The 25,449-nt window shown below is 41.8% G+C and overlaps 1 protein-coding gene across 1 annotated transcript; it reads left to right on the forward strand.

Annotated features, from left to right (window-relative positions):
* Window positions 1-707: 707 nt before the first annotated feature.
* LOC140194682 (arylsulfatase J-like) lies at window positions 708-25,449 on the forward strand. Its single transcript, XM_072251936.1, has 2 exons — window positions 708-1,015; window positions 24,078-25,449. The coding sequence occupies exons 1-2, from the start codon at window positions 708-710 to the stop codon at window positions 25,447-25,449; spliced, it is 1,680 nt and encodes a 559-aa protein (XP_072108037.1).

Genomic DNA, 25,449 nt, shown 5'->3' on the forward strand with positions numbered 1-25,449 from the left:
TTCTGTCAGAGAACTTCTCAGCCTGGCTGTTGCACCAAGGGATGTAGCGTTTGCTCCTTGACGCCCCTGACAATTCACAGGGAGACTTCCACCTTCTGCAGCTTCCAACCTTCCAATACTCTAAACGTAATTAGTTCCCATGTCCTTTAACACGTGCAGATCTTAATCATGGTACTCATAAATAAAGCACTGTATTCGTGGTTTTTATGTGTGTGTGCGTGTGAGTTAAGTGCGCCCGTACACATTCCGACTGGTTCCAGAAGTACTGAGGCTTCCCTTCCGTCCGCTCTGTGCGGTGCCCCAGAAGCGGTCGCGGAGATGCCGTGGCGGGGAGTCTGCATGCCGTACTATGTGTTGGCAGGAATTGACGCTTCACCATCTTCCTGGGCACTCGATCACCGTGTGGGAGGACAATGAGCGCGGTGGGCGGAGAGAGGAGACCCGCACCGAAAGGGAGAATGGAAATGAACTCTGGCAGTAACTTCAACAGCTGCACACGCAGAGAGGACAGCATCTCCAGGCTCCGAGGCAGGAGCGCGGGATGTTAAACGCAGCCTCACCAGCCGGCGGAGTCCTCTCCGGATGTGCCTGCCTTCTCTGTCGAAGGGAATAACGTTTCACCGGCTCTATACTAGTCCGTAACACTGCTGGCTCAGTGAAACTTGGCGTTTAATGCTTCAAAGGGAGGGGAAAGTAGCCGACTAGTCATGTTTGGTGCTTTGGCTGGGTTTTCAGTGGCAAGTTTACTGACCTTTGGTTATTTGTCCAGGGACTGGCTAGAACTTGGTCTCGAAGACTCCAACGCAATCGATCCGCTGCGAGGCAGCTCAAAGCCGCCAAAACCTCACATTATCTTCATCCTTGCCGACGATCAGGGTTTCCACGACGTAGGTTACCATGGCTCCGAGATTCGCACCCCGACCCTAGACAGACTTGCTGCTCAAGGGGTGAAACTGGAGAACTACTACATCCAGCCCATCTGTTCCCCGTCCAGGAGCCAACTCATCACAGGACGGTTAAGTATTTCAGATATTTCTCTTCACCCACCCCACAGAATATAGCATTTGTTATAATAAGCCGCTGTGATAATGCGCGCATTTGCAGAATCTCATAATTTGTCAGCTAATTTAGCTTTCGTTACTGCAAGCAATGTCAAGGAGCCAAAAGCAGTAGTAATTGGCAGCTGGATGTTGTTTTAATGATGTTACCTGTAGGTAATGCAAATAAAAACACAGTAGGTGAGGTCATAAAGTCCTCCCAGAAACCTGTGTACTGCCTCTATATCAATGTCTGAGCTAAAACATGATTGGGAAAATGAACCTAGTATTTATGAGTGTGGCAGATATTTAATTTTGTTTGCTTTGCTTGATATTTCTGTAATTCCCCAAATTAAATATTGGGAAAAGGTATTATTCTGTTTTATATATTTATTTTGTTTGGCGATGCAGCAGGCAATGGCCCTTCCTGCCAACAAGCCCATGCTGCATCATTACATCCGTGACCATTTAATCTACTGACACTCACATGTGTGGGATGTGGGAGGAGATCAGAGCATGCGGAGGAAACCCACGAGGAGAACATACAAGCTCCTCACAGGCCCCAGCAGCAGTGGCTGAACCTGTAAAGCGTTAAACTAACCGCTGCACTACTGTGTTGCATTGTTCTTCGGACCTCTGTGTAACACCATTATTGAAATATAATTCTGGTTTATTACACCTTGGGCACAGTAGAATTATTCTCCCACAAATACAAGAGACGGAGGAGTGAGTCATTAATCCAAGTTTCTCAATAAGATTAATTCGAATACCCACTAAGTTGTGTAAATGAGATCAAAAGTTATAAAGGGATGAAGGTAGACTAAGCAGGCTACACATCAGCAGGGGAAGAGGTTATTCATTTTGGAATCAAGGAAGAGAAATCACTCGGAGAGGTAAATTCATCTTTGGATGGTAACCAGTCGGTCATTAATTATACATAATTGGCAGTTACATTAATTGACTTCATTGTAACTGATAGCTAATACTCCTGCACATTTACACTGTCGAGCAAATCTACATTTCTTTCCCTCAGAGTTGTGGAGGAACAAAGAGATTTCAGTGTCCATGGACACAAATCATTAAAAGCACTTTGTGTGCTATGCTTTATCTGAATGAAGCTGGAACATAAACGTCAGAAAGTACCGTATAGAGCCTTGTCAGATCCCCATCTGGAATACCATTCTCATTATCAGGAAGGGTATTTTAGTCATTGTGCAGAATGATACCAGTGTTTGATAGGTCAAACTATAAATGAAAGCTATACAAATTTGTTTTGTAGTTCCATGAGTTTAGAAAGAACAGTAGAGAATAGAAATAGGCTCTTCAGCACACAATAGTGATATAACTGTATCTTTAAAATGATAGAAATTCAGAGAGATACCTGAAGAAAGTTTGTTGGATAAATACAGAGCAAGAGAATATAATAATTAATTTGGAATTATGCTATTTAAAATTGAAATAAGAAATGTTCACAATTGGCTAGTGGAAACCCGAAACCCTTGCAACATAGCTTTTGGTGCCTGTCTAACGATAAATTAAAGCCTGAGATCTGTACATATTTTTTGAGGTGAACATATCAGTACACCTAGAGTTGAATGGATTTGAGGGAGTGATCACTCCTGATCATTGAATAACTGAACAGGTAGAAAAAGCTTCCTGCTGTTACACTCTTTCTGTCTGGTATACAACTAGTTTAGTCATCCATCACTGGATTTCATTAGACCATGATACTCTCCTCATCAAACCCATTCAATATTCTAGGGTTCTTTTTTTTTCCATTGCCTACCGTTAAAATTTCCTTCAGCAACTCCTCCTTGGCCCACTAACAGTAAAATGTGAGGGGATTGCTTTCTTTAACAGGTGGTCCACTTTCGGACACGCTACCTTCCTACATTTTCATTTTGCCACTATTACAAGCTGTCCTACAAATTACCTGTGCCTATGTCACGTCCTGAGCTGGCTGGTGTGTAGAGGCGGCAGCACTGGACTTTGAGGTAGATGGTCCTGAGTTCAAATCCGGCCGGATCCCAACCTGGGCAGCGGCAGTATCTGCGCGGAAGAAAGGCCTGGCCTGTATCTACTTCCGTATCTTGCCATGAAAACCCTGTGGACAACTACACAATTTTCATAGGGTCGCCTTGAGTTGACAATGATTCGATTGTACATGTCACATCCTCCAGTATTATTTTCTAATTATTTCTTTTTCACCATCTTTATTTTATAATATATGTTCCTATTCCACATTCCCTCTAATTTTTTTTACAGCTGCGCGGATCAACCATTGCTTTGAGGAGGAAATTTTTACACAGCCTGAAAACTGTGTGGTACCTTAGTAAAACATTATATAAAAAAAAGTTTCAACTACAGGGCAACAAGGGCTATGTGGGTGGGAGCATTTTAGTTACTGCACAGCCACACAGCCATGCAGCTTAGAGAGAACAGTTTCCATATTCATTAGTCACATATCAAATCCCCCTCATGGAATCAGTTTACTTCTTTACGTATGTTTGAATGCATCTTGGGCAAAAATATTTGCATTATATAAGTGAAAATTTTGTAACATAGTATAGCAGAGGAACAAGCCTTTCAGCTCGCAATGTCTCTGCCAACCATGATGTCAATTTAAATTAAACCCATCTAAGTGCTCATGGTCTCTATCCCTGTGCATCCTGCATCTTCGTGAGTCTGTCCAAATGCCTCTGAGATATTGCTGTAATATCTGCTTTCACCAACCCCCTTGACAGAGTGTTCCAGGAACCCACCAATTTCTTTGTGAAAACGTATGTGCCGCGTAGATCTCTTTTAAACTTTCCCCCTCTCAGCTTAAGCCTATCCCCTCTAGTATTTAATATTTCCACCCTGCTACGCCCTCTAGTATTCAATATTTCTATCTACCCCATGTTTCTTAAAATCTTACAATAATTTGTAATTTGTTTCCAATGCTGTGATTGTTATATGAAATCCTGACTGTCTTGTAAATATGTCATCAAACACAGAACTAGATAGACTCACTCTTGCAATAAACCCCAGAAAAGCATGGATGTGACTTGCAGATGGTTTTCACTGCCAACTATGGAAGTATACAATATGTATTTAAAATTTTATCAGCTTCAGGTAATATAGGTAATAAAGACTGACATAGGTTAAAAAAACCTGTACAATTATAATCTACAGCATGTGCAAAATTAGAACGTACAAAATGTCATGGCGTAAAAAACAATGGAAGTGCCTAGTGACTAGGTTTCATGAAGGTTTGGTGGGGTAACTAATCTATTCCACTGAATATACAAACATTTGTACATCAAAATGTTGCCCAGTTGCATACAAAGAACCTTGTCTATTTGGTACACCAGATGTGTTCCGAGTTCTGATAGACCAGCATCCTTTTCTCCTTAGAGTGATGAATTCTAGCTCCTATTCTAATTAGTATCTGACTAACGTAATTCCATTACAGATTTGTAAAGTACCCACACTGTACTCAACCATAGGGAGGAAATTTATAACTCAGTATGATTTTTTAAATTATGGGCAAGTTTTCAATCAACTATATTTTTGTTCTTCTGAATGTTGTTTGTTTACTCAGGTGGAATTCTAAACCCCATGACTTGTGCAGTAGAAGGATTATCACAAGAGAGTATAGACTTTTTAAACTTAAATTACTGCCATTATTCAATTGTACACATTCTTATGATCTTCAAGTTGCTTCAGGTTGAAAACAACTCTCTCAAAACAATGCAGCAAATACTGTTACCAGGTAACTTGGATTGATACTTCAACACCAAGTTCCTGGGGTTTTGTCCGACATATCATTCAGGGTGCTTCTCACCCACAGTCTCCAACAAGTACACTAGAAAAGCATTAGGCCAAGTCAGGATCAGATCCTGCAGCAATTTTTGCAGGTTAGATGCTAAACTGCATACTCTGAGCATTGCCTGAGATGCAAAATTTGCTTTTATGTATTCTCAACAACATATTAAAATATTTCAAGAGAATTACCAAAGGAAACACAATGCAAAAAAAACCTTAAGGAAGTTTGACATATCATCAAACATTCATCGATAGAGCGAATTTAAAGATTTTAAATGTGAATAGAGTGGGAGAACAGATTAAGGGAGGAGATGCCAAACTCAGGGCCTTGTTTGCTGAAGGCATCTGCCATTAGTGGAGTGATACATCAAGAATATTCATGAGGTTGGAACTAGGGGAACAGAGATACCTTGGTGGAGTGCAGAGCTGTAGAAGATTTCTGAAAAAAAGTAGGATAAGGAAATCAAAGAATGTGAATCCAAAGGTAAGCATTTTAAATTTCCCGATGAAGGCTCTCAACCTAAAACATCAACTGTTTATTAATTTCCATAGGTGCTGCCTGACCTGCTGAGTTTCTCCAGCATTTTGTCTGTGTTGCTCTGGATTTCCAGCATCTGCAGAATCTCTTGTGTTTAACCATATGCCAATAGACATATGTAAGTGGGTTCTGATGTGTGAATAGGACATAGCACAAAGCACAACACGTGGAGGGTGGTTTTGGATGACAATTTACAGAGTGTATACAGGAATAGATGGTCAAGATCCCACAGAAGGAGACCTGACAGTGTCAGGAGTAGATTACATGAGCCAAGGATAGACTTGAGTTATTTTTCAGATTTGAGATTATCTTGATTGTCTTGTTGCTTCTACTGATCACAGCTCAGAATCATATCTGCACGGGAAATAGGAGCAGGGGTAGCTCAAATTCCTCTGTGATATTCAATCAAACCATAGCTTCTTCAATCTTCGAGTTAAATTCATTTTCCTTTCTACTTCTGATAATCCATTAATTCAAAAATTTTCCATTACACTTGGAATATATTCAAAGCTAAATATATATATTTATATATGTAAGGGGGTTTCGACTTTTATGTTACTTAAATGCTTTTATGCTAAAAGTCTTTTAAAGACTTTTATGCTAATTAAAATGGCGTCTTTGTTATGTTAATCTGGGAAATGCAGCTTTGTTGTGTTAAACGCTGAGAAAGTTTGCGCTAGCAGCTTGTTTTGGTTTAGAGGGTGATAAGAGGATGCTATTAACCAGTTGGGATAGTTGTTATGGTTTTGGTGTATTTGAAGATACTGTATGCGCGGGGTTTTGGAGGAGGAGGCGGGAGAGCGAGACAGAGGATGGGCGAGGTGCTGTGATGTCCGCTAACGGGGTCGGACCCCGAGGAGGGTGTTCGGCGAGGAGACAGAGACGGACTAAGGTGGAGCGTCTGGTCAACCACTGTTGTTGGTCCCAGGCGGCCGGTCGAGGTGGTCCCAGGAGTCGCAGGGTGAAGAAGAAGGGTCCCAAGCTCCAACTGTGCACAAAGAGATTGAACTTTGATAAGTGTGGCGCCTTTTATTTTCCTTTTATATTTTATTCTCTTTTAATTATATAGTTCCAGTAATATCTATAAACTGTAAATCATTTAATTGCATCTGGTGTATTTTCTGTTATTTGGGCGGGGCGGGGTACCTCACACAGCATCCACACAAACTATTACCCAGTTTGGTGGGGCCGAGGGCTGTTTCCCTAGACGACAGCGAGCCGAGCGACCCTGAGGGTGGCCAAGGGGGAGCTACATATATCTGACAGAAAAATGTGTTTTGAAATTTCACTAGTTACCTTTACTGAAAAAATATTTCACGGTTTATATTTTGTAAAAATAGTCAATGTAGAAAATTGCGTTTTATCCTCAAAATTTCCACAAGAGGTAATTATAATGATATCATTTGTTGCTAGTCATCCTGATTATGCTCAAAAGCTTATGGTAAAGTAAGCAATTTGATTTTGAAAAGCTGATAGCTATCAGTCTGCAAACTAGTAACGTACCCAAGACAGAAACTACTCTTATTACCACCTGTGCAATTAAGAGCTTGTTTTTGCATCAAGTTTTAGTTCTGCTGAATTGACAGCTGAGTCTATGTTACAAACAGAGAGTTAATAGTGCATAAGGCACCTTCTGTATTAATAAATACCTTGTTAGACTGAAAGAGAGCCCATAGTTTCAAGAAAGAGGTTACCTAGATAGACCATCAGAGACGTGCCAGCTTCAAGAGAAACCCCAATAATCCCTTTCCCTGTACCTTTGCAGTGTGCTCCCTCTCAGATGTGCCATTCAGTTCCCCTTTGTCCTTTTTGCCATTTGCCTACTATACAATGTCTTTTGTAGTAGCCAATTAACCTGCCAATCAGTACTTCTTTAAGATGTAGGAATAAATGCAGGGGAAATTCATACAGTCACAGAGAAAACAGGCAACTTCCACACAGACACCATTCCTGTTATCATTGAATGCAGGTCCCTGGAACTGTGGGCAACAGCAACTGCTCCATCATTATTGTGCTGCCTACCTGCAAACATTTTCCCTTTACTCTTTAATGATTGCTCTTCTCAATGTCTGCAGAGAACCTGCTTGGAGATCAGATGCTGTTTACTAGCCCTGGTGACTACATATGGATTCTTATCTCCTATTTCATCAGCCTTTGTATGAGAATACAAAATGATCAATGGATAAGAAGCTGCTTACAAAGATAAACATTGATCTTCAAACATCTTGACAAAAAATATTTTGGATGTTGAACATCTGGATACAAATGGAGATTGCTGGAAACACCCAATTTGTCAGTTATTGGCCTAAATGTCTAAACTTCAAAGTTCAAAGTAAATGCTATTATCAAAGTGCACATATGCCACCATGTACAACCCTGAAATTCATTTACTTGTGGGCATATTCAACAAATCTATAAAATAATAACCATAACGGTATCATTGAAAGACCACCCAACTAGGGCGTTCAACCAGAGTGCAGAAGACAACAAACTGAGCAAATACAAAAAGAAGAAACAATAATAATAAAAATGACAATAAATATTGAGAGTATGAGATGTGTAGTCTTTGAAATTGAGTTCATAGGTTATGGGAACATTTCAATGATGGGGCAAGTGAAGTTGAGTGAAGTTATCCCCTCTGGTTCAAGAACCAGATGGTTGAGGAGAAATAACTGAAAGAAAGAGTTAACATATTATGGCTCTGGGCCTGTGCTCACTGGAGTTCAGAAGAATAAGAGGGGACCTTATTGAATCCGATCGAATATTGAAAGGCCTAGATAGCGTGCATGTGGAGAGAATGCTTCCTACAGTGGGTGAGTCTAGGACCAGAGGACACAGTCTCGGAATAGAGGAACATCCATTTAGATCAGCGATGAAGAATTTCTTTAGGCAGAGGGTAGTGAATCTGTGGAATTCACTGCGCCAGATAGCTATCGAGGCCAAGTCATTGTGTACATTTAAAGCAGAGGTTGATAGGTTTTTGATTAGTCAGGCTATTGAAGGTTACAGGGGGAAGGCAGGAGAATGGGATTAAGAGAGAGAATGATGAAATGGTGGAGCAGACTCAATGGCCAACAGGCCTAATTCTGCTCCTGTGTCTTATGGTCTTATGTTAACTTTCTTTCTCTCACCAGAAATGCTAAATAGCCTACTGAGTTGTACTGTATTTAGTTGTAAGTTCAGTACATCCTTTATTTGAAAATGTGTGCATTTAGAGATAAGATGGTATTTGCATCTTCTGATGACCCTAAATGTTCTATAATTGATAGATTATTGTAGTTTTTGGTCCATTTTCAATCAGAAAATGAAGTCCCAAGTGATATGTGGCAAACAATAAAATATGCAGCTTTCAGCTTTACCGATAACATATACACGGTGTGTTCACTGGGAATGTGATTATAGAAAGGTTGCTGTTCAATTCAGCATGTGATTAAAGTTAGCAGTGTTCCAGTTGTTTTAAACATAAAATATTCTTGTATCTTATATGACTATTCCAATGTTTATGAGGACTAGATATAATTAACAAAGTTTTACTGTATCCAGCTATTTTCTGCCATGCAGATAACACCAAATAAAAGTTTAAGTGTACTTTATATCTGTTTCTTTTATAACTTTAACTTGCTAATCATATGTTATGGCTTATCATTACCTTGAACTTTTTTTAAATGAAATTTTGCTACCGACCCCATTTCTTTGAGGCCCTTAGTAGGGAACACATTTTGGACCAGTGCCAGTAAAATTCCACATAAATTAGACCAACTTTAGTTAAGGCAGAAAATGTAGAATGGGGTTTAGCTTTAAAATATGCAGAAATGTTTGGAAGAATCAAATAGTCAGAAAGAGGCTGAGTTGATTCTTTTCATACGTTGTTCTGAATTTGCTAACTATACCCAGTTTAGAATGGGAATGGTTCCAAATAGTTTGCATTCTGACTGTATATATGATAAATATGGCCAGTAACTAGATCCTTTAAAGGGGCATTGTTAATCCAAATAGCAATAGGAGAAGGAAGATGTTTGCAGCAACAGCTGTCACCTAATGGATCTGCTTCTAGCAGAAAGGTTACAGGGAAGCTCCTGGCCGGAAAATCGCTAGATAGTTAGAGCTGCTCAGGAGGTTTTAAAACATTTTGCAGGAGAATAAGAATCAATGCACCAGGACAGAAAATGGAGGGATTGAGAGGAAAGTAGATGTCATGACCAGTAACTTGGTAAAGAAGGACAAGCAGGAACAAGGTAACAGGCACGATTGGACTGATGGATTGAAGTGGATTATTTTAATACTGGGATTTTAAGATTAAGGGTTATGAACTTAGAGCTCGTATCAGTACATGGAATTACGTTGTCAAGGCCATTACGAAGGGACGGGGATGACTGGGAGGTTGAAAGTTCATTTATTATCAAGGTATATATACTATATACAACCTTGAGATTCATCGCCTTACAGGTAGCTACAAAACCCAACAGAACCCATTTTTAAAAAAAGACCCAATGTGCAGGGGTTTGCTGTGTACATACATCTATTGATGCTTCTGGACACACCTTCAGTGATGTTCCTGGAATCATCGGGTGCTTCGGGTCTTTCAACATCATACACCCTCCTCCAGGTGACCCAGCCGGGGCTGATCAGACCCCAGCTTGTGTCCAGTTGGCTAGCTACTAATGACTCCATGGCTCCCCTCTTTTGAGCCACTGCCATCTTGAGGCCCTCTCTGCCACATCGGTGGTACTATGGATGACTCTCCTCTTCCTCTCTCCCTCGATGCCCAAATTGCTGAAGGATCTAACTAAGGAACGGGCTGCGAATCGCCTACAACCAACCTCCACTGGGAGACACCTCGCTCTCCATCCAGCCTGCTGACAGTTGCTGACCAGTCCTGCGTACTTGGAGAGCTTCCTTTCAAAGGCCTCCTCCAAGCTATCTTCCCATGGGACTGTCAGCTCCAGCAGCACCACTTGCTTAGTCGACTCAGACACTAGGACAATGTCTGGTCGCAGGGTGGTAACTGCAATATCGTTGGGGAACTTCGGCTACCGTTCGAGGTCCACCAACAGCTGCCAGTCCCTTGCAGAGGTCAGGATGCCTGCAGATGTTCTTTTGGCAGGTATTGGCTGCTCCCCAGCTCTGACAAAGGCAATGGTCTGCTTGGAGGGTCGGGACCACTTTGCCCACTCAACTCCTGTACTGACGGCTTCAGCGATGGTCTTCAGGACCTGATCATGCCTCCAGCGGTACCGTCCTTCACCAAGTGCCCTTGCACAGCCGCTGAGGATGTGCTTCAGGGTTCCTCGCTTGGAGCACAGTGTTTAATGTTTTATAAAAAATAGATAGGGGTAATTAGGGCTAATTTCATAGCTACACCCAAGGGGAAAGAATGGAGGGCTCATCCACTAATTGATATGACTTATTCAAAAATAAGAGAGGTGCAAACACCAGGGACATTGAGGTATGCAAGCAGATTAGAGAAAGCTGTAAATACAACAGGACTGTTATCAGGAATGACTTCCTCTTCCCTATAGAGAATGAGGCTTCCTAAGCTTAGATGAGGCAGGATTTATTATGTGCATCCAGGAGAGTCTCTTAAATCAGTATGTAGATAATCCAACTAGGGTAGATGTGGTGTTGGCAAATGAGCCTGGGCAAGTTGGAGAAAATTTGGGGAAGAGTGATCATAATCCTTTAATTTTTATGATCGCTATAATTAAGGAAAAGAATGGACCTTGTGGAAGAGTATTAATTTGAAACATAGCAAACTATGAGAGAATTGGGCAAGAACTATAGAGAGTTAATTGGGAACAGCTGTTTATCGGATAAGTCTCCATCTGAAATGTGGAGGATATTTAATAACCATCTGCACTGAGTATAGGATTGTTATGTTCGAGTAAGAAGGAGGGACAAGGAAGGCAAGGTAGAAGAACTTTGGAAGTTGAGAGAGGTAATGAATTTAATCAGGAAGATAAAGAAAGTGCATGTAAGTTTTAGAAAGCTAAAATCAAATGGAGCCCTTGAGGATTATAAAAAAGTTAGAAAAGAACACAAGAAGGGAATTCAGAGTGCCAGAAGGGGCCATGAAATATTCTTGGCAAGAAGATTAAAGAGAATCCCAAGACATTTTATACATTCATCAAGAGCAAGGTAACTAAGGAAGAGGTGGGACCACTCAAGAATAGAGGGAACAGATGCTCAGATATGGAAGATGTGTGTGAGCTCCTAAGTGAGTACTTTATGTCGATATTTACAAGGAAAGGATGTGGAAAATAGCGAGATCAATGTGGAACATGCAAATTTCCTAGAGCATTTTGAGATAAAGAAGGAAGTAGTGTTGGGTCTCTTAGAGAACATTAAGGTTGGTAAGTCCCCATGACCTGATGGAATATACCCCAGGTTATTAAGAGAGACAAAAGTATATAAAGAGTAAAAGATGGGTGAGAGTAGATATAGGACCAATAGAAAATGATGCTGGAGAAATTGTAATGGGAGATAAGGAGATGGCGGAAGAACTGAACGAGTATTTTGCATCAGTCTTCACTGAGGAAGACATCAGCAGTATACCAGACACTCAAGGGTAGCAGGGAAGAGAAGTGTGCGCAGTCACAATTATGATAGAGAAAGTACTCAGGAAGCTGAGTAGTATAAAGGTAGATAAATCTGCCAGACCAGATGGAATGCACCCACATGTTCTGAAGGAAATAGCTGTGGAGATTGCGGAGGCATTAGCGATGATCTTTCAAAAGTCAATAGATTCTGGCATGGTTCTGGAGGACTGGAAGATTGCAAATTTCACTCCGCTATTTAAGAAGGGGGCAAGGAAGCAAAAAGGAAATTATAGACCTGTTAGCTTGACATTGGTGGTTGAGAAGTTGTTGGAGTTGATTGTCAAGGATGAGGTTACAGAGTAACTGGAGGCACATGACAGATAGGCAGAACTCAGCATGGATTCCTTAAAGGAAAATCCTGCCTGACAAACCTATTACAATTTTTTGAGGAAATTACAAGTAGGCTAGAAAAGGGAGATGCAGTGGATGTTGTATATTTGGATTTTCAGAAGGCCTTTGACAAGGTGCCACACATGAGGCTACTTAACAAGATAAGAGCCCATGGAATTACGGGAAAGTTACATACGTGGATCGAGCGTTGGCTGATTGGCAGGAAACAGAGAGTGGGAATAAAGGAATCCTATTCTGGTTGGCTGCCGGTTACCAATGGTGTTCCAGAGGGGTCTGTATTGGGGCCGCTTCTTTTTACATTGTACATTAACGATTTAGATTATGGAATAGATGGCTTTGGGGCTAAGTTTGCTAACGATATGAAGATAGGTGGAGGGGCCGGCAGTGCTGATGAAAAAGAGTCTGCAGAGAGACTTGGATAGATTGGAAGAATGGGCAGAGAAGTGGCAAATGAAATGCAATGTTGGAAAGTGTATGGTTATGCACTTTGGCAGAAGAAGTAAATGGGCAGACTATTATTTAAATAGGGAGAGAATTCAAAGTTCTGAGATGCAACGGGACTTGGGAGTCCTCTTAAAGGATACCCTTAAAGTTAACCTCCAGGTTGAGTTGGTAGTGAAGAAGGCGAATGCAATGTTGGCATTCATTTCTAGAGGAATAGAGTATAGGAGCAGGGATGTGATGTTGAGGCTCTATAAGGCGCTGGCGAGACCTCACTTGGAGTACCGTGGGCAGTTTTGTTCTCCTTATTTAAGAAAGGATGTGCTGACATTGGAGAGGGTACAGAGAAGATTCACTAGAATAATTCCGGGAATGAGAGGGTTAACATATGAGGAACATTTGCCTGCTCTTGGACTGTATTCCTTGGAGTTTAGAAGAATGAGGGGAGACCTCATAGAAACATTTCGAATGTTGAAGGGTATGGACAGAGTGGATGTGGCAAAGTTTTTTCCCGTGGTGGAAGAGTCTAGTACGAGAGGGCATGGCTTAAGGATTGAAGGGCGCCCATTCAGAACAGAGATGCGAAGAAATTTTTTTAGCCAGACGGTGGTGAATCTATGGAATTTGTTGCCACGGGCGGCAGTGGAGGCCAAGTCATTGGGTGTATTTAAGGCAGAGATTGATAGGTATCTGAGTAGCCAGGGCATCAAAGGTTATGGTGAGAAGGCAAGGGAGTGGGACTAAATGGGAGAATGGATCAGCTCATGATAAAATGGTGGAGCAGACTCGATGGGCCGAATGGCCAACTTCTGCTCCTTTGTCGTATGGTCTTATGGTCTTATAAGGTTGCCAGGGCCTTGAGCAAGATCTTTGCTATGGACAAAGGGCCAGAGAACTTGCAAGTAGCTAATATTGCCCACTACTCAAGAAGGGAAATTGGAGTAGTCCTGGAAATTACAGATCTATGAGCTTTACATCGGTGTGGGGATTGGAGAGGATTCTTACAGACAGGATTTGTGTACATTTAGAAAACCATGACCTAATTAGGGACAGTCAGCATGACTTTGTATGGCTTTGGCCATATTTTACTAACATTACTGAGCTTGTTGAGGCGGGGACAAAGGTGATTGATAAAGGTAGAGCTGTGAATATTAGTACGGCATTTGGCAAGGTACATCATGGTAGGCTCATTCAGAAGATTAGCATGCATAGGGCCCATGTTGGCTTCGTTGTTTCAATTCAAAATTTGGTTGCCCATAGAAGACAGGAAGTAGTGGTCAAATGGAGTTACTCTGGCTGCAGGACCATGAGGTATCTGGTTGTATTCCACACTGATCTGTCCTAGGATCTTTGCTATATGTGATGAATATAAATGACCTGGAGAAAATGTACTGTAGATGGATGAGTTAGTAATTTTGCTGACTATACAAAGATTAGTGATATACTGTGGATACTGCTGAAGGATACAGTGGAATATGCATGTGTTATGATATGTACCTTGCCGTTCCACCTTCCAGGGTTTAGACACTCTGAATCTCTGGGCTAGGAATAGCTGGCAAGGCCCCTTTAGAGATTTAGGCTCACCCCGCTAATTGGCGGCCATGTTTTGGTGCCAGGATTTTAATATTCAAAGGGCACCTGAACTAAGGTTTGGGGTTCAATCAACAGCTCCACTTTGTATTTTTATCTAGCATCTAGCTTCAAACCATGCCCTCATTTCAGTTTCATATTGTGTCTCGATTCTAGTCTCGGATACTCCAGAACTTGGGTCCTTACTATCCTCTCCTAGGTTTCTCATCACAGTACGCTGTAGATATAGACTGAGAAGTGGCAGGAGGAGATTAATCCAGCAAATCTGAGGTACTGCACTCTAGGAAGTAAAGTATAAAGGGACTGTTAATAGCAAGACCCTTAACAGTGTTGATGTTCAGAAAGGTCTTAGGGCCCAAGTCAACAGTGGCTACACAGCTTGATCAGGCATTTAAAAAAAAGGTGTACACCAGGCATGTTTGCTTGCCTTGCTTAGTCAAGATAGTTTTATATAATTTTGGTTAGGCTGTATCTGGGGTATCGCACTTGATTCTAGTTGTCCCATTATCGGGAGGACGTGGAGGTATCGGAGAGGGTGCAGAAGAAATTTACTGAGATGCTGCCTGAATTAGAGGGCACGTGCTATAGGAGAGATAGGGTAAATGGGTTGTTTGCTCTGGAGCAGTGGTGGTTGTGAGGAGACCTGATGGAAGTTATAAGATTATGAGGAGTGTAGATCATCAGTATCTTTTTCCCAGAGTTGAAATGTATTACTAGAGGGCATGTATTTAAGGTGAGAGGGGATAAACTCAAAGGAGATGTGCAGGAGATTTCTTTTCCCAGAGAGAATGGTGGTGCCTGGAATGCACTGCCAGGGATGCTGGAGGCAAAAGTAATAGAAAAGTTACGGACTCTTAGATAGGCACATAAATGTGCAGAGGATGGGGAATTAATGAGACATTATGCAGGCAGGAGGGATTTGTTTAATTAGTTTGGCGCAATATCATGGTCAGAAAAATCTGTTCTTGTGCTGACCTGACTTGTGTTTTGTGCTGTAGCATTACCTGAAATGCTAATTCTGAAGTATTAGCATAAAGATATCACATCTTCACTGGTAGCACATTTTCAGAAAAGCATGGAATCACGCTGTAATGGAAAGTAACAATTTAGTTAAACGTTAACAGCAAAAAAATGCAAGAAGCACTCAGCAGATTAGGCAGCATCTATAGAAAGAGAAACAGAAACATTTCTGCTCTGGTGTTCTGATAGGGAACACCAGACTATGTGGAGGAATAGCATTTTCCTTTTCAAGTAATAATGCAATTGATATTGTTATAGTTTTATGCTGATCTTTTCAAAACTTACTTTATTATGCTTACACCAATAAATCATCCAGTTTGAAGTGTAGGTGTGAATGTTGAAGTGGCTGATAGGTTCACATGAATATGTCTTCCTGAAGCTTCAAACAGTTTCTGCTTGGGCTTTGTTTTACTGTTGTGATATTGATGTCTGCCCAAACTATGAAGCAATAATAACGGGCTTGGTGGGTGGGAATGGGATTGCAGGCTGCTACACTCTTTTGGGAATGGTTGCAGGTACCAGGGCAAATGTAGGGGCAGATCGATCATAAGGCTGAAGAGTAGGGTAAAACCCAGGTCGAGGAGGCTCAAACAACATTAAGATGCCAAAGATGGATTCTTAGCTGCCTTCTCCCTTAACACAAGGAAGGAAGCCTTCTGAGCTTATGCCCCCATACCATCGTTTTCTATTGAAAGTTCAGCACTCGAGGGTTGCACCAAAAGCATGGATTACAGAACTGCAGCTGACATATGAATACCCCTGAAGGCCTCATCCTCGTTCACCCGTGGTAAGATCCTAGGTATCTCCTGAATCTGAGGGTAAAATTCTCAGCCAAAGGAATCCCAATGTGAATAGGTAGAAGAGTATACTGCCTATTTTAACTTACCTTTTTTAAAGAAAGGGGCTTCCCTTCCTCCACCATCAACTCTGCTCTCAAACACATCTCCCCCATTTCATGCACATCTGCTCTCATCCTATCCTCCGGCCACCCCACTAGGAATTGGGTTCCCCTGGTGCTCACCTACCACCCCACCTCCGGGTCCAACATATAATTCTCCGTAACTTCCGCCACCTCCAACGGGATCCCACCACTAAGCACATCTTTCCCTCCCCCCCACCTCTGCTTTTCACAGGGATCGCTCCCTATGCGGCTCCCTTGTCCTTGTTCCCCCATCCCTCCCCACCGATCTCCCTCCCGGCACTTATCCTTGTAAGCGGAACAAGTGCAGCACATGCCCTTACACTTCCTCCCTTACCACCATTCAGGGCCCCAGACAGTCCTTCCAGGTGAGGCAACACTTCACCTGTGAGTCGGCTGGGGTGATACACTGCATCCGGTGCTCCCAATGTGGCCATATATATATTAGCGTGACCCGGCGCAGACTGGGAGACCATTTCGCTGAACACCTACGCTCTGTCCACCAGAGAAAGCAGGATCTCCCAGTGGCCATACATTTTAATTCCACATCCCATTCCCATTCTGATATGTCTATCCACAGCCTCCTCTACTGTCAAGATGAAGCCAAACTCAGGTTGGAGGAACAACACCTTATATTCCATCTGGGTAGCCTCCAACCTGATGGCATGAACATTGACTTCTCTAACTTCCGTTAATGCCCCTCCTCCCCCTCATACCCCATCCGTTATTTATTTATTATTATTATTATTATTATTTATATATTTTTTTTTCTTTTTCTCTCTTTCCTTTTTCTCCCTCTGTCCCTCTCACTATACTCCTTGCCCACCCTCTGGGCTTCACCCTTCCTCCTTTCTTTCTCCCTGGGCCTCCTGTGCCATAATCCACTCAGATCTCCTTTGCCAATCACCTGTCCAGCTCTTGGTTCCATCCCTCTCCCTCCTGTCTTCTCCTATCATTTTGGATCTCCCCCTCCCCCTCCCACTTTCAAATCTCTTACTAGCTCTTGCTTCAGTTAGTCCTGCCGAAGGGTCTCAGCCTGAAACGTCAACTGTACCTCTTCCTAGAGATGCTGCCTGCACTGCTGCGTTTACCAGCAACTTTTATGTGTATTGTTAGAACTTACTTACATCATTTGCTTTGCCTGCTATTTTACAAGAGGCATTAAGCTGTACCTTTGCAAAGTATTTTGTACATCCAAAACCAAATGTACAGACATCACATAATAAAAGTTTGTATTTCTTGAGAAAGCAGATAGTTGAAAAGTCATCCAAGTTAACCACATTACGCCAATATTATGTCCATATCAATTATATTTGTTCACTTATATAATGATAAACACAATTCATGATTTATTTTTTAATTCTTGTTTCTGCTTTAGCATTTCAGCTTGTCGTACATTGCCTTAGCCTTAATTATTATCAAAAACTGCTACTTTTTGCTGTTTACTCTACAAATTGACTTACTTCTTCATGCAGTTATAGTTTGGGGATAATGTTCAATATTGCAGCACGGAAGAGTGGACCATCAGCTTGATAGAAAACATGGATTATTCTTAATCTAATAAAATTATTCTATTAAAATCACTGTCCAGCTGGTAAAATTAGGAATAATGTCTGATTAGGAACAGTCAACATGGATTTGTGCGTGGAAGGCCATGTTTGACAAATCTCATTGAATTTTTTGAAGCGGGTACTGGGAATGTTGACGAGGGTAAAGCAGTGGATGTTGTTTATATGGACTTTAGTAAGGCCTTTGACAAGGTCCCACATGGAAGGTTGGTTAGGAAGGTTCAATCGTTAGGTATTAATATTGAAGTAGTAAAATCGATTCAGCAGTGGCTGGATGGGAGATGCCAGAGAGTGGTGATGGAAAACTGTTTGTCAGATTGGAGGCCGGTGACTAGTGGTGTGCCTCAGGGATCTGTACTGGGTCCAATGTTGTTTGTCATATACATTAATGATCTGGATGATGGGGTGGTAAATTGGATGAGTAAGTATGCAGATGATACTAAGATAGGTGGGGTTGTGGATAATGAAGTAGGTTTTCAAAGCTTGCAGAGAGATTTAGGCCAGTTAGAAGAGTGGGCTGAAAGATGGCAGATGGAGTTTAATGCTGATAAATGTGAGGTGCTACATTTTGGTAGGACTAATCAAAATAGGACATACATGGTAAATGGTAGAGCATTGAAGAATGCAGTAGAACAGAGGGATCTAGGAATAATGAGGTATAGTTCCCTGAAGGTGGAATCTCACGTGGATAGGGTGTTGAAGAAAGCTTTTGGTATGTTGGCCTTTATAAATCAGAGTATTGAGTATAGGAGTTGGGATGTAATGTTGAAATTGTACAAGGCATTGGTGAGGCCAAATTTGGAGTATTGTGTACAGTTCTGGTCACCGAATTATAGAAATGATGTCAACAAAATGTCAGTGTACAGAGAAGGTTTACTAGAATGTTACCAGGGTTTCATCACCTAAGTCACAGAGAAAGGTTGAACAAGTTGGGTCTTTATTCTTTGGAATGTAGAAGGTTGAGGGGGGACTTGAAAGAGGTATTTAAAATTATGAGAGGGATAGAGTGGATGAGCTTTTTCCATTGAGAGTGGGGGAGATTCAAACAAGAGGACATGAGTTGAGAGTTAAAGGGCAAAAGTTTAGGGGTGACATGAGGGAGAACTTCTTTACTCAGAGAGTGGTGGCTGTGTGGAACGAGCTTCCAGCAGAAGTGGTTGAGGCAAGTTCAATGTTGTCATTTAAAGTTAAACTGGACAGCTATATGGACAGGAAAGGAATGGAGGGTTATGGGCTGATGCAGGTCGGTGGGACTAGGTGAGAGTAAGAAGGGACGGACTAGAAGGGCCAAGATGGCCTGTTTCTGTGCTGTAATTGTTATATGGTTATATGGTTATATAAAATTGAAAATTACTCGTTATGAATTAACATAGTGAACAAATAAATCTGAAATTTATAATTGTAATCCCTGATGCACGTAAATTTTTCTGTTTCATAGGATCATACTTGGATCTATGATGTTGTGGCCATTACAGAGACTTGGATGGCTCAGGGACAGGAATGGTTACTTCAAGTGCCAGGCTTTAGATGTTTCAGAAAGGACAGGAAGGGAGACAAAAGAGGTGGGGGCATGGCACTATTGATCAGAGATGGTGTCACAGCTGCAGAAAAGGAGGTAGTCATGGAGGGATTGTCTACGGAGTCAGGAACAGGAAGGGGTCAATAACTCTACTGGGTGTTTTTTATAGACCACCCAATAGTTACAGGGATATCGAGGAGCAGATAGGGAGACAGATTCTGGAAAGGTGAAATAATAACAGGGTTGTTGTGGTGGGAGATTTTAATTTCCCAGATATCGATTGGCATCTCCCCAGAGCGAGGGGTTTAGATGGGGTAGAGTTTGTTAGGTGGGTTCAGGAAGGTTTCTTGACACAATATGTAGATAAGCCTACAAGAGGAGAGGCTGTACTTGATCTGGTATTGGGAAATGAACCTGGTCAGTTGTCAGATCTCCCAGTGGGAGAGCATTTTGGAGATAGTGATCATAATTCTATCTCCTTTACAATAGCATTGGACAGAGATAGGAACAGACAAATTAGAAAAGGGTTTAATTGGAGTAAGGGGAATTATGAGGCTATCAAGCAGGAAATTGGAAGCTTAAATTGGGAACAGATGTTCTCAGGGAAAAGTATGGAAGAAATGTGGCAAACATTCAGGGGATATTTGCGTGGGGTTCCAGTGAGACAGGGAAAGGATGGTAGGGTACAGGAACTGTGATGTAGAAAGGCTGTTGTAAATTTAGTCAAGAAGGAAAGAAGAGCTTACGAGAAGTTCAAAACACTAGGTAACGATAGAGATCTAGAAGATTATAAGGCTAGCAGAAAGGAGCTTAAGAATAAAATTAGAAGAGCCAGAAAGGGCCATGAGAAGGCCTTGGCAGACAGGATTAAGGAAAACTCCAAGGCATTACAAGTATGTGAAGAGCAAGAGGATAAGATATGAGAGAATAGTGTGTATGGAACCGGAAGAGATAGCGGAGGTACTTAATGAATTCTCTACGGAAAAGGATCTTGGCGATTGCAGGGATGACTTACAGTGGACTGAAAAGCTTGAGTATGTGGATATTAAGAAAGAGGATGTGCTGGAGCTTTTGGAAAGCGTCAAGTTGGATAAGTCACCAAGACCGGACGGGATGTACCCCAGGCTACTGTGGGAGGCAAGGGAGGAGATTGCTGAGCATCTGGCAATGATCTTTGCATCATCAATGAGGACGGGAGAGGTTCCGGGGGATTGGAGGGTTGCGGATGTTGTTCCCTTTACAAGAAAGGGAGTAGAGATAGCCGAGGAAGTTATAGACCAGTGAGTCTTGCCTCAATGGTTGGTAAGTTGATGGAGAAGATCCTGAGAGGCGGGATTTATGAACATTTGGAGAGGTAGAATATGATGAGGAATACTCAGCATGGCTTTTTCAAAGGCATGTTGTGTTTTACGAGCCTGATTGAATTTTTTGAAGATGTGACTAAACACATTGATGAAGCTGGAGCAGTAGATGTAGTGTATATGGATTTCAGCAAGGCATTTGACAAGGTACCCCATGCAAGATTTATTGAGAAAGTAAGGAGGCATGGGATCCAAGGAGACATTGCTTTGTGGATCCAGAACTGGCTTGCCCACGGAAGGCAAAGAGTGGTTGTAGATGGGTCATATTCTGCTTGGAGGTCGGTGACCAGTGGTGTGCTTCAGGGATCTGCTCTGGGACCTATACTCTTCGTGATTTTTATAAAGGACCTGGATGAGGAAGTGGAGGAATGGGTTACAAAATTTGCTGATGGCACAAAGGTTGGGGGTGTTGTGCACAGTGTGAAGGGCTGTCAGAGGTTACAGCAGGAGAAGTGGCAGATGGAGTTCAACCCAGAATACGCTTCGTGATTTTTATAAATGACCTGGATGAGGAAGTGGAGGAATGGGTTGGAAAATTTGCTGATGACACAAATTGTGGATAGTGTGGAGGACTATCAGAGGTTACAGCGGGACATCAATAGGATGCAAAACTGGGCTGAGAAGTGGCAGATGGAGTTCAACCCAGATAAGTGTGAGGTGGTTCATTTTGGTAGGTCAAATACGATGGCAGAATATAGTATTAATGGTAAGACTCTTGGCAGTATGGAGAATCAGAGGGATCTTGTGGTCTGAGTCTATAGGACACTCAAAGCTGCTGCGCAGGTTTACTCTGTTCTTAAGAAGGCATACGGTGCATTGGCCTTCATCAATCGTGGGATTTAGTTTAGGAGCTGAAAGGTAATGTTGCAGCTCTAAAGGACCCTGGTCAGACTCCACTTGGAGTATCGTGCTCAGTTCTGGTCACCTCACTACAAGAAGGATGTGGAAACCATAGAAAGGATGCAGAGGAGGTTTACAAGGGCGTTGCCTGGATTGGGGAGCATGCCTTATGAGAATAGGTTGCGTGAACTCGACCTTCTCTCCTTGGAGCTAGGGAGGATGAGATGTGACCTGATAGAGGTGTATAAGATGATGAGAGGCATTGATCGTGTGGATAGTCAGAGGCTTTTTCCCAGGGCTGAAATGGAAAGCACAAGAGGGCACAGTTTTAAGGTGCTTGGAAGTAGAACAGAGGAGATATCAGAGGTAGGTTTTTTTACGCAGAGAGTGGTTAGTGCATGAAGTGGGCTGCCGGTGACGGTGGTGGAGACGGATATGATAGGGTCTTTTAAGAGACCCCTGGATAGGTACATGGAGCTTAGAAAAATAGAGGGCTATGGTAACCCTAGGTAATTTCTGAAGTAAGTACATGTTCGGCACCTCATTGTGGGCTTAAGGGCCTGTATTGTGCTGTAGGTTTTCTCTGATTCTAAATGCTGGAAAAGGTTTCAGCAACATCTTGCAGTGTGGAATCTGACCATAGCATGTGGATATAATTTTAAACAGATTATGATGTAAAAGGGGCATTATAGATGGTCACAAATTAAACTCACTCGCAGGTTTTGCTTCCTTTGATTATGAACGTTAACTATTCCTGGATCCAAGAAATTAGCAGGAGTTAAAGGAGCCACCTAACGATAGGTAAAAGGCTTGGCTCCTGAATCAGAATCAGATCTAATATCACCAGCATAGGTTGTGTAACGTTGATTGTGTGTCTTCAGGCTCTTGAACCTTCTGATAGCAATGGAAAGAGGACATATCCTGGGTGTTGGGATCCTTAATGACAGATACTACCTTTTTGAGGCCTCACCTTTTGAAGGTGTCCTCGATTCCAAGGAGGCTGGTGCCCATGATGGAGCCGGCTGAGTTTACAACTCTCTGAGGCTTTCTCCGATCCTGTGCAGTGGCCCCTCCGTACCAGACAGTGATACAGCCAGTTCGAATGCTCTCCTCGGCACTGACGTTGTGCTGGGATTCTGCCCCAAGAGTAATGAACTCTCTTCGTTGCTTCACACTCTAAATTTTGAATCTTTCTACAGCATGCCCATATTTTATCTTAATTTTAATACAACATATCTTATAGCTGGCAGTACATTAAGGTAATCCCTGAAGTGAAAATGCAAAACTTTGGCAGCAAAATGAAGAACATCTCTCACGTCATCCCTTGGAACAGTTTTGTTTTATTCTTGAAGGAAATCTGTCCTGTTCTGCCCGAGTTTAAAGAATGCAAGAATTAATGTTAAAAAGTGTGCAATATTCTCAGCATCAAAATCACTGGACTGTGTGACACTGCATATTTTGTTTTTGAGATTAACTTGATCAAGATAATGAAAGTCAAAATTACAATTTGGTGAATTTTCATAATTATTCATTAGGCAATCAATCCTTTCTCCCTTTCCTTGAACATATGATTTTATGTAGAGAAGTGCAGAAAAGTAAAGCATTTCTCTGAGAGGTACAGAAACATACAGTGTACCCCAATACATTAAGTGCTTGTTTAAGGCTTATTTGAATACTCTAGATTTGTGTGCTGTTTCTGTGCAGCATTTAACCCAGGGTTGCTAAGCAACAGAGCACATCCGCTTGAATGCCTCATTCTTTTGTGTGCATATTTTTAAATACCATTGTGGTGTACTGTATATCTTCAAATGGTACAAATTTCTGACTGTCCACATAACTCTTTAACTCCTAGTAGCCATAACTTTTTATTTGTATTTATTTTGTCTTGTTCTAAAGATCTTTTGGAGCTTAATTTAAATACCTTGGCATGGCAATATTTTGGTTTAATATGGTTTGATCCTGCTGTTATTTTATCTGGTTGTCAATGGTAAATCCATCTTTATCACACTGTACCATTTTGTTTCCCTGTACTTTATTAGCTCAGTTTTTATTTTTTACGCAAGCAATTTGTACAGAGCCACCGAAGTTATATTTTGCCCATTCCATTCCAACTACCCTTTTAACAGAGTGGTCGGTCTTAATTACTGTTAAGCAGCTCCCTGGCACTGAAAATTAACTTATTCAAATGTGAAATCTCATTCTTCCAGCATTTAATTGTTGTTGAAGATACTAAAAGCATTTTTTTATCTCACTCTCTGCCTCATTCCTCTTTTTTATTCATTCACTGTACCACTTACAATGGCACTTTGGACTGATTAATTGAGGAGTTGAACCCTGTTCAGATACTTTGCAAATGACTAGTTGTTTCTGTGACAGCACCTTACATTGTGCAATGGTCATTCGCTGTTCACAACAGTGTAAAGAGTGCAGGTAAACTGGAGATGCCGTATTGTACAGCTGATTAATACAGATTTTTGATTTGTTTTGTAGGTATCAGATACACACGGGACTTCAACACTCTATCATAAGGGCTGGCCAACCCAACTGTATACCCCTTACTAATGTAACACTACCTCAAAAGCTTCAAGAAGCTGGCTATTCAACGCACATGATTGGAAAATGGCATCTAGGATTTTATAAAAAAGAGTGTCTGCCCACACGTAAAGGATTTGATACATTTTTCGGGTCACTCACAGGCAGTGGTGATTACTACACCCATGAAATCTGTGATGGGCCAAAAACATGTGGCTATGACTTGCATAAGGATGAAAATGTGGCTTGGGAGTACAGGGCTCACTCTTATTCTACTTTCCTATATACTCAAAAAGCAGTGGACATTCTAGCAGCACATAAACCTCAGAAACCACTCTTTCTATACATTGCTTTCCAGGCTGTTCACACACCTCTGCAAGTACCAAAGAAATACCTGGGCCAATACATGTCAATTGACAATTTAGGTCGGCGGAGATATGCAGCTATGGTAACATGTTTGGATGAAGCAGTAAAAAATCTTACAAAGGCATTAAGAAAATATGGTTACTATGACAACAGTGTCATTATTTACTCTTCAGACAATGGAGGGCAACCCTTGGCAGGGGGAAGCAACTGGCCACTCCGTGGACGGAAAGGAACGTACTGGGAAGGAGGAATCCGTGGCGTTGGCTTTGTGCACAGTCCACTCATTAAAAACAAAGGGAGTGTGAGTCGGGGACTAATGCACATTACAGACTGGTATCCTACCCTCGTAACACTGGCAGAAGGAGAGCTGGAGGAGGATTTGGGGCTTGATGGATATGATGTTTGGGAGACTATAAGCGAAGGCAAACCCTCTCCACGGATGGATATCCTGCATAACATTGACCCCCTTTACACTCGTGTTAAAACCAGATCACCTCATGACGGATTTGGAATTTGGGACACAGCAATCCAAGCAGCAATCCGAGTTAAAGACTGGAAATTATTGACAGGGAATCCAGGTTTGAGTGACTGGATCCCACCTCAAACCTTTCCAAACTTTGGCGGGAAGTGGTGGAATCTGGAAAAAATACTATGGCCAAAAGGAAAATCACTATGGCTGTTCAACATAACTGCTGATCCATACGAAAGAGTTGATCTTTCTCAACAGTACCCAGAAGTTGTCAAGAGGTTACTCTTAAGGCTTGTTCAGTACAACAAAACTGCAGTTCCTGTTAAATACCCACCTAAAGATCCTCGAAGCCACCCAACACTTAATGGTGGTGCTTGGGTCCCATGGGAGAACGGAGATGGAGAGGAAAATAATATAATTAATAGCAATACAGAAGCTAGAGCATGTAGCATCTGTAACACAAAATTGCGCTTCAAAAAGCCTGTTTGGGGTTAG

This window comes from Mobula birostris, chromosome 3, assembly GCF_030028105.1.
Source record: "Mobula birostris isolate sMobBir1 chromosome 3, sMobBir1.hap1, whole genome shotgun sequence".
Classification (NCBI taxonomy): Eukaryota; Metazoa; Chordata; class Chondrichthyes; order Myliobatiformes; family Myliobatidae; genus Mobula; species Mobula birostris.

What these genes read in the sequence shown, in the direction of transcription:
- LOC140194682 (XM_072251936.1), top strand. Translation starts at nt 708, where the DNA reads ATGTTTGGTGCTTTGGCTGGGTTTTCAGTGGCAAGTTTACTGACCTTT. An exon ending in AGCCAACTCATCACAGGACG is followed by an intron (nt 1,016 to 24,077) that starts GTTAAGTATTTC and finishes TTTGTTTTGTAG; the next exon opens with GTATCAGATACACACGGGAC.